At 34.1% G+C, this 10,245-nt stretch overlaps 1 protein-coding gene across 2 annotated transcripts; it reads right to left on the bottom strand.

The window, feature by feature from the left end:
- Positions 1–912: 912 nt before the first annotated feature.
- Positions 913–10,236, bottom strand: LOC144434826 (PRKCA-binding protein-like). Of its 2 annotated transcripts, XM_078123336.1 has the most exons (10): positions 10,115–10,216; positions 9,427–9,744; positions 8,105–8,345; positions 7,255–7,411; positions 6,679–6,795; positions 6,046–6,179; positions 5,250–5,342; positions 4,709–4,809; positions 4,350–4,444; positions 913–3,671 (listed from the first exon to the last, which is right to left on the bottom strand). In XM_078123336.1, exons 1-10 carry the CDS (start codon positions 10,141–10,143, stop codon positions 3,421–3,423), a joined length of 1,536 nt encoding a protein of 511 aa, XP_077979462.1. In that variant the 5' UTR covers positions 10,144–10,216; the 3' UTR covers positions 913–3,420. The 2 variants fall into 2 exon arrangements, with proteins under 2 accessions (XP_077979462.1, XP_077979463.1); XM_078123337.1 differs by lacking the exon at positions 9,427–9,744 and having other exon boundaries at positions 10,115–10,236.
- Positions 10,237–10,245: the final 9 nt, after the last annotated feature.

Raw genomic sequence — 10,245 nt, 5'->3', positions numbered from 1 at the left:
CCAAAGTGTTGTGCCATGTGCAACATAATTATGTATTTTATGTGACTACAATCATTTAGACACCAGCATACATCATGTGTCAATGTGGATTATGTGATGGGGGCTGTAGAACATATTAGTAGCATTGTAAATGTGTGTAATGATTTAATATATACATTTGTGTGCTATCAAATAAATTTATCACATGGAAAAACATATTAAGTCTTTGTGTCTGTTCTTTTCAAATAGTTTCATTTGATTGATGATATAGATGTAATTTATAGGTAAATCTGACAAGTCTGTGATTAACACTGTTCCAGTGAATCTGTTCATTGATGAATGTCACATGGTATTACTAATAAAGCCTGTTGAAATGATGATTGAGTGAATTGTTAGAGGGTTTTAAAATTTATGATAAAAAGCACAATGAACAATGTCCTTATTAAAAAATAATCATTATAAATACATAGAATACCCAAAATAGGTCACTATGCTACAGATGTTCTGGTTAGTTAGGCCATGGCTTGCAATTTTTGTTTTCACAAATGAGGGCGCTGTTCAGCACATAAATTACAGCCAGCATTGAGATATTAATTGTGTGATTTCCATGCTTTTCACCAAGTCCGTGTTTCACCTCTTGCAATATACAAATACAGCATTGTAGAATTGATGTATGCTATCTGTGAGGGCACTGTTCATTACACGCCATGACTGAAATTCTTAAGTTGCTTGTAAACTATGGTAATGTCCACACCACAAACATATTCATCCCCAAGTAGGGTTTCAGTACTGGATACTAATTATGTATGCATAGTTTTAGAATGGATGCTGAATTGTTTGAAGGTCTTGAAAACCTATGGTCAAAACTGTCATCATAATGTCTGATGCAGGTAAATGTTAATGACAAACCACACACATTCTAGATGCTTCCATAAAATATTTATTAAGACTATCAACAAATAAAATAATAATAAATATCCACTATAAAATTCTTGACCACCTACATTTTGTACAACCAAATCACAGACAAGTACCTTCTTACTTGTCTGTGAACCAAATGTACCACCACTTGGTATCACCAAATTCTCTCATTACCTGAAATAGAACTGTACCACCTAGGTGTGTCATAAAAGTAACAAGATTTGTACCACATAGGTGTGTCATAAAAGTAACAATCATTAGATTTCTTGGTTGACACCATGACTTCCACTCCATATACACTACATGCATTACTATAGATGTCTGAGAATAAGTCCAACCTTCTTGTTTTACTTTGACCCTCTATCACAAGGTGAAATTCTATTACAGGTATTGAGAATTTTTCTATATAACATGAATTGTCCAAGATATACATATTAGCTACTAGTTGGTGTAAACAAACTGCTTTTTTTTACAGCAAGGAATATGGTAGACCTACTAATAACACACTTCTGATTGTTACATATGAACTCAGAAAGTAAAAACTGTACATTTACAATAAGAACATTCAGATACTTTCAATTACTGAATTACATTTCCATACTTGTGAGATGACCAACGATAACAGCAATGTTTGAATCCTGTGGTCTTGGATTAGTATTATCAATGGAGACCTATGGATTAAAGGGAGTCATTTCTTAGTTGTTCCTGGAGTCACTTCTTAATTCAGGATCAACTATTTGTATAGCTCTGTCAGACAACTGCCTTTGATACCCACAAACTGACCCTAATCCAACACTGACTTTGAACTATGTTATTCTCCAAGATCAAAATACACAAATTTTGCTTTCTGAGTCTTTGCAAAAATCTCCAAAACTCTATCACATGCTACAAGTATCTGCTCATATCTCCTTTTTCAATGTCTTGACTCAAATTCACTGTACACAAGCAACTATATATACAAAGTATAATCTCTAAGTATTTAAACTCATTGACTTTGACGTTGGGTCCAAGTGAGATACACATACACTCACCTATACAATCTTTTTTTAAATGTGCACATTTCTTTGTGCAAATCATCATAATTTTTTACATTCATTCAAGGTAAACAAATAACATCCATACTTCGGAAGTGATTCTAAATTGCACATAAAATCAAAATCAGCTGATTTCAGGAAGGAAAATTAACGACATTTTGGGTAAAAGATCAGTTACTATTGTACTATATGTACTGATGTTATGCCATGTAAGTGTATTTGGCAGTCATTCTATCAATAATTTACACCCAAAAATGATCAAGGAAAACTACAGGTGGGACCCTTTTATTTTGTTTGACTAGAAGTTATTGACAGCAGCTCCCTACTCTAGAAAGGTAATTGGATTTGAGAAGGTGACAGTCATGGATTCATTGAAATTTGACTTGTCTGGGACTAAAAATTAGAATACTACTTTGGATGTCAATTACTTGTTGCTAAGAGTGATAAGTAGATATAATCCATAGTGTTCTATGATAGCTATGTTCATTAAGTTTAAATGTACAGAAAACTATGTTGTAAAACTTTTACGGTAAGTAAACACAACTGTGCCAATATACTCTTGCTACTGATTGTGTGCACTACAACAACCATCGTTGTACCACGGTGTATACTTTCCCCTTCATATCTTAACATTGTAAAATAAAGTTATTTTAAACTCATTTGAGGCACATATACACATACATCATATGTTACAAAAAATGCCCCCTGTGACCTTTCATGTTGTACAAATAACTGTAGGATCTTTGACAGGACCTACAAATGCAAGTTTTCTAATCTTATCTACCTGGAAGTATTTCATTGTTAAGCTGGATAATGGTTTGATAAGAATGCCATGGATGGCTAGTCTCATTTTTCATGAGAGAAAATTTGATATTATCTGACATATTCCATAAAGTGAGTTAACATGAGAATTAAAATTGGTGTAACATCAACTTACAAGTGATCCCTAATTATACATATGTTACAGTATTAGCACCATAACACATGACTTGATTTGGACTGTCACAAACCCTATGGTATTTCCTTTATATTTTGAAAATAATGTAATATTGATTGTAGCCAACAATGGAGTATTACATATAAATGTGTTCATAACATCTCCATAGTGTATTCAAAGATAGAGAGGATAAATTCTGTACTTTCCAAAAATCTGAGGCAGTATTGAATAGCTTTTGTTAGGTTTCATGGCTTGCTACAGTTTCCGTACAACAAAGACTGTGTGAATATTCTTTCTTGATACAGATGAAAATTGTCTCATTCAGTCATATTTTTCCTTCTGTAGGTCCCTGTGGTACTGGTAAGAGTCATGTTCAGTTTGTATAGACAATTTTCATTCTGCATGTCCCTGTGGTTTTGATAACTGTCATATTTAGTCATTAGACACAAGTTTCCTTTGACAGGTTCCTGTGGCTGTAGATCTTTAACATTTAGTCAGTAGAAACAATGTCATCCTACAGGTCCCTGTGTTCTACAGTTCTTTCATATTTTAGTCTGTAGAGATAATTTTTCCTTCCACAGGTCCCTGTGGTTCTGGTTCTTTCACCTCCTCTCCCTCCTCCTCTTCTTCGTCCTCCTCATGGTCATTGAATTCATTGGCTCTATCATAGTTGAATGTTGTACGTAGGAGATCTACTTCAATAGGGAAGACGTCAGCTTCTTTCATTTGTTTGTGGCAGTCCTCATGATAGTTAGACATACCAGATACAAAGCGTTGTAATTGGAACACAATATCTTGCACTGGAAAGAAGTAACAATTGAAATATTCAAATCTCTAGTTTTTGAGCAATATTTGATACTTTATAAACAATGAGATAGATTTATATACAATAATGATTTTTGAAAATACTTGACAGTTGACACATTCTCACATGATTTTTACATAGCTTTGGTAAGAAGGCTGATGTAATTAGTTGGCAATCCACTAACTGCTGTACATGGTGCCATAGGGTTGTGTGGTATGTGTTTATATTACCTTTTTCCCTTTGATGCTTTCAACGTTAGACATTGAAACTATGAAACCACATACATGTACTACTGTGGAAATTGACCTATTGGCATACTGATTAATTTGTGTCTATCTTAGTTAGCTGAAAGCATGGTTTCCACTGTTGTATCTAATTTCTATTTCAGTATTGACTTACGTACAGTTCTTTGGCAGCATTTCACATTAATGCTTGCAAGACCCACCCTCCATTGTACACAAGATTGAAATGTATTCATCTCTATTTCTTTGTATGCAGCAGCAGTCCACTTTCAAGATCACAAGTTTAACAACATGTGAATGTACTTGTCAAATTATTTGACAGAGTGTCATTTGAAATAACGTTATATTACATGTGATTCACACACTGTAAGTACTGTCTACACATTTCTTTTATGATATTTTATCATGATATAAAGTAAATCTTCTCTTACCGTGTTTTTGGTCCAACAGTTCTAATTTGACTAAGACATCTGATCTCATTTTGGCAAAGCGTTGTCTGGCATCTTGTCTACATCTAAGAATTAGTCTGGATGGGGAGAGAGTGATAGAATTAAATTATTCATTTGTTATATTCCAAGCATCATATGAGGACTTCAGACAATCTAAGTCTAACACTGAAATATTACACTATGAAATGTCTAGGCACGTTTGAGGGCAGATATAAACGCTGTAACTGTTTCCGTCAGTGAAATATTTACCAAACTTGAAAAGAAACTGTTCATTAAAGCCCAGAATAAATTGACAGACTAATTTCAATTTGTTAATTTCTCCATACTGACTATTACCTTACCTGTATTCATAATTACCAGTTTCTACTCTATACAATGGTTCACCTAGTGCAGCGTAAGCATACTCTTCATCATCCATTTCTTTTACTTTCAAACAATATGACTACAGAAAAAGAATATTAATGTAAGATTATTAAGTTTGTCTGTACTACACATATAGCTGCAACTTCAATCCTTTTTTATGCTGTTCTGTTACATATTGTCTAATGACTTACCACTAATATCGTACACTTTGAATAGTATTGAATCACCTTTGCATAAACATATTTGTGCATCTGTATATATTAACATGGTACAAAAAATCCCATCAAATTCAATTTTGGGGTCCATAACCTAAAATCAGCACCCTGACATGATCACAATTTTAACATAGTACTGTGTAGTACATATGGATAATCTATTTGGTAAGAGGCAGTTTATAATGATGAAGGAGTTTTGTAAAACTATTGACAGTAACTTTATATTACGATGTCGCTATTCTAATTGTCTTCCTATGTGTATTTACATATTTACACATAAAGGTAATAAACAGACATAACTTACTAAGTATTCAAACTTTGCATCTGCATATTTCTTGATTGTCAACTTGGTGTCAGGTACTGCCTTGTTGAGATATGTATTCAAATCACTTAGCATCTGGGAAAATAAAACAGAATAAAATCAAATATGTCTACTGTACATGAAGACAAGGAAAGTTAGAATAAGAAATTAAATGACATCAGGAGAGTAAAGAAATCAAACTAGAAATATACTGCATGAAATTTACATACTAATGAGTGATCCTACAACCATGGGTGCATTCGATTATGCTTCCCCGGGAAGCCTCAGACCAGGGTAACTGACGTCACTTGGGTACCTCGGGTCATGTGAAAATCGAACGTATTTTATTGCATTTGGGGTACCCCTGGGAACCTATAATTAAATCCGGGATTCATGATAAATAATTTGGTCCGTCTTTCCAAAATATTTTAGACAATTTGAAGTGAAAAATTATTTCCTCACTAAATGTGGAAAGATATCCTCAAAATACGGTATAATTCTTATGGAATCGATAACAATAACCAATCACATGTCGTCCCCATCTTGGTTCAAGTCAGGTCAGGTCAATCCCCAAGCTGCCCCTGCTCCATGAGGAGGGTCGACTTGGGGGGCCCCGAGTGTGACGTCATGTAGTAATCGAATGCAACTTGGGGTAACTTTAGGTGCCTCGAGGCACCCTGGGTTGCATAATCGAATGCACCCCAGGACAAACTGATTGTGGTCTGAATTTTGCTCATTTGTAATTCTATGTATGAAGTATTTCCCCACAAAGCACACTATATGATGTCTTTTAACTTACAGGTTTGACTGTTTTCAACATACGAATTCCATACTTTTCTATGTTTCTATGAGCTTCTCCAAACTGCATGAATGCTTCACTAGCTTTTGGTTGTGTCTCTCTTGCACCTATCACAGCAAACACATCTCCAAATGCTGAAAAAAAAATATGGTACAAACGTTAGCAATGAAACTATCATATTGTTTTCAAAGACTCACACACATATATGGGCACAACATACAATGTAACCTGCTGTAATCACTAGTGAAATTTTGAAATGATGTGAACAGAGATAATTCAATCAACACTTATAGTGACTATGCAAGATGTGAAGATGGCCAGAACCACCTAGATTTCATCTAAAAATGTATTTACTAACTTTATTTTGTACATTGATGATGGAATACCTGAATTCTTTTCATCAAAGACAAATTTTCACTTTAGATATTTCCAGAAAGAATGAAAATCGAGAAAACATTTAGTCAGTCAAATATCATTTACATGACTTTTATAATGACACTGAATAATGCACTAGACTCAATAGATACAAATTAAGATTCCCAAAATCAGTTGCAGACCACAAGTTTTCTAGTACCGTAGGGAAAAATATAAATTTCAAAAAACGTTTTCATCATCAAACACTTGATAACTTACCTTTATGTGTTTGTGATAAATCATAAAAACTTCTCAATAATTTCTTGGAATGTTCCATCAAACCTTTATAGAGTTCACTGGTTCTATCAAGTTCTTCTAGTTTCTTTATTAAACTATCTGTAATTGAAGAAGACGTGATTTATTATTAATATTTATAAACTACCATGAGTGAATTTGTTGAAAGCATTATAGTTGTTACGAGCTGATTTGATAAACACTACCGACTTTACTAACGCCACACATGGCTATTACATCTATGAATGTCAGAAACATAACATTTCCACTTTGTTTCAGATCAGGTAATTTTCAGGAACTCAAGGAATTGGCCACACTTTGTTGCTGACTGCTTCACGTACCGTGATGTGACTCCCCCCCCCCCCCCCCCTTCATTTTTCCTGATATGGGGTTACTTTCTCGTAACAACTCTATCAAATATGTCTGCAAGTTTGGGAACACTCTAGGAAGTACTTGGCATGCTAAAGAGTTATAAACATAAATTTTCTATCCCAAATAATCCTGTTTCTGATGAAGAAAATATAATTGACAGAAACCAATCATAAATAATTGGATACATACCATTACAAAGTATAGCTCTACTAAGTCCTAGTGCATCAGCTGTGGATGAACTCATATTTTCTACCATTCTGTGTTTCTGTTTCTTTAATACTATGTCCAAAGTTTTGCCAAGTTTTGGATCGGCATGTAATTTATTATAATGAATTGTTACTTCCCCCTGTAACAAACAAATAATAAGCCACAAAATCACTAAATGTACATTCAATAAGTAATTTGTCATTAGTTTTGTTATGGTAGTGAAATAGGTAAATTGACTAACTATTTACAATTTTTCCATTATCTAGTTCCTCATCAACAATACTGAAATTATGATGACAATCTAATTATTAACTGATTGATAATCTCATAGTTCAAAAATAAACTCAGTACAATTAATATTTCAGTGATCAATCAATCAATCAATCAATCAATCAATCAAACAATTTATATAGCGCCTGAATCCATTACTCAGAATTTTCAAAGGCACTTTACAGGACACTAAAAATAGTTCTTATCAAAATGCTCTCATAAAAAGATGTGTGATGCCTTGTTTATCATAATTTGTGGATAAAAAAGTGACCATAATGGGTAATTTGACTCCAGGGTCAACAAAAATCTAGTGAAGGTTTCCAGTAGTTTTGCAAAATCTGCCCAAGTAAAAATCTGTAATTTTAGGAAGAAATTCTTGTCATTGTGAATGATAGTCCAATTTTTTTGTAAAATTTCAGTTTTCTTTTGCAACCACTGGCTGTGTTTTGTTATTTAACTAAATTTTGCTATGTGCTGTGGTATAAACCAGTAAAAGTTATTTTCATTACAAATTCAACTATAAATATTGTAACCACTTGTTATAATACATAACAAACTTTACCTTGACAGCTTGGATGGCTCTTGCTACTTCAACTTTAGTTCTACCTCTCAATGATTTGCCATTGACTCCAACAATCTCATCTCCTGCTGCCAATGTACCATCTTTAGATGCTGGTGTGTTATCAAATACTTGAACCACATACAAACAAGGACAGAGTGGAGCACCACCACCTATACTTATACCAATCAGATTTTGACCATCTTTCTTTAGTTTCACATTCCCTGACGTCACAGTCATGCCCCTGATAAGAAATTGACACATTTTTAACAATTAAGAACAACTTGATAAGTGAAAGCAATAAACATAAAGATAAAGTGAAATGAAATGACCATGAGACTATAATTGTAATTCATTTATATGCAAAAACTTCATCTTTCAAAGACTCTTTTAAGGCACCATCCAAGACATACCCCTTGAAGAGCTGGAATTTTTGTGTGACACAGAAGAAAAATAAAATTCTTGTTTGCGAGAATAAAAACAACAAAACTTCTTTTTACCTTAACCAAGTAAATTTGTTAAATCTGCACATCTGCTTTTTTGTTTGTTCAATTTTTTTGAACATTATATGTATTTGCTTTCTGTCTACATTTTTTGTATGCTCCATCAAAACAGATGAGCCCTGACTTTATGTGTACTGTATGTCAAAATAGTGCAATTGTGTATTAACAATTTCTAATATGAACGTTCATGCCAGGCAACTAGCAGAAATTCTGTTGGTTGTCTTTGAGCATAAATAGACCTGTGGGGCATTACATGTATAATGCTCACACAGTAACTCATACAGTCATCTGAGTGAGGCATGGTGTGAGAAAGTTACCCACTGGATATGTAACACTGGTTTGGTACATAATGTCAATAAAGAAAACTGACAAAAACAAACTAAAAATCGACAATACATCAATAACTGCAGCTAGAACTACTGGTGATACAAAGATATACAATCACATCTGCCTACATTTTAATATGAATTATACTTTAAATTATACAGTGAGTGACTATATCCTTTTGTTTAGGTATGACAAGTTACAACAGGTATTGATATACAGTACTAAGCTATGTGGTATCATAGGACTGAAGAGTCCTCAATGTTTAATGCTCCCAGCCCAATGCACCACCAGCATTTGTAGTTTTTCCATGTCAGACTTTAACACCTCTAACCTTCAACCTCTACCATTCTTTATGGAAATGGGGACACAAATTTGGAAGTAATGGTGCTGTATAGTCAGTAGATCAATAAAAACTATTTGAAAATTTGGTTTATAATAAATTAATCAAATATCAGAAAATTAAAAACATGTAGTGTATTCTGCGACACTACCTACATTTTATCTTCATACGCGTCCCATTCTTGGTCAAGATTAGGATATTGGTTTAGGGGACAATACTGCTGATATACAGGTTGTCGTGCTTGTGACATTTTCTGGTATTCAAAAGTCCCTTCTTGGTGGGCCACTGGCCCACGTTCTGGTGGTGTAGGAGGTCTATCCAGTTCTTCCAAAAGTCGTATTTCCTCTTCGTTCAGTCCGTGTAAATCCATCTTTGAAGCCATTGTTATGATACTGTTAGCAGTTGTGCAAACCGAGCCACGTTTACGCTCCCAGCAAAGAGCCAACAGGTGAGTATGTGTGAAACTACGGGGACTGGAACGTGTACGAATCAGTCATCGCCAAGATATGTGGTAAATGTTGCCGATCGATTATTTTTAGAAGGGACTCGTAGACGAACAAAAATGTCATGCAACGATGCTGTGAGCGAATGGCGTGTGGGTCAAACTACTGAACCATATGCAAAATGTGATGGTAGGGCCAACTGTTGGTGCTATTAATTGTAATACATTCAATTGCTAATTATAGAAAATATATGTTGAATATTGCTTACGTACGTGTACGGTGTACAAAAAGCTAAAAATAACAACCGGTGGAATACAATGTTGTTTTGTTGGAACATTGTTCACGTCGAAAGCATATTGTCCACACAATTAGATTGTGTAGACGCATAATTAGTACTTACATTTTGTCTTCTTCTAGCTCGTAGTCCATTGTTGTGGTGTTATGAATGGGTCAATATGTTTTATTTTTCCGATTTTCCCAATATTGTAACACGTATTTCACACCATTGGAAAACGATAACAATGCGCATGC

This window comes from Glandiceps talaboti, chromosome 5 (assembly GCF_964340395.1).
Source record: "Glandiceps talaboti chromosome 5, keGlaTala1.1, whole genome shotgun sequence".
NCBI classification, from domain to species: domain Eukaryota; kingdom Metazoa; phylum Hemichordata; class Enteropneusta; family Spengelidae; genus Glandiceps; species Glandiceps talaboti.
The sequence above is the reverse complement of the archived record's forward strand: the minus strand, read 5'-3'. Positions and strand labels throughout refer to the sequence as shown.

Bases quoted from the DNA above. Each gene is read 5' to 3' on its own strand.
- LOC144434826 (XM_078123336.1), bottom strand. From the start codon at position 10,143: ATGGACTACGAGCTAGAAGAAGACAAAAT. The intron at 8,346-9,426 runs GTAGGTAGTGTC...ATTTCTTATCAG, and splicing joins GACGCGTATGAAGATAAAAT to GGGCATGACTGTGACGTCAG. The intron at 6,796-7,254 runs GTATGTATCCAA...CTTCAATTACAG, and splicing joins TAGAGCTATACTTTGTAATG to ATAGTTTAATAAAGAAACTA.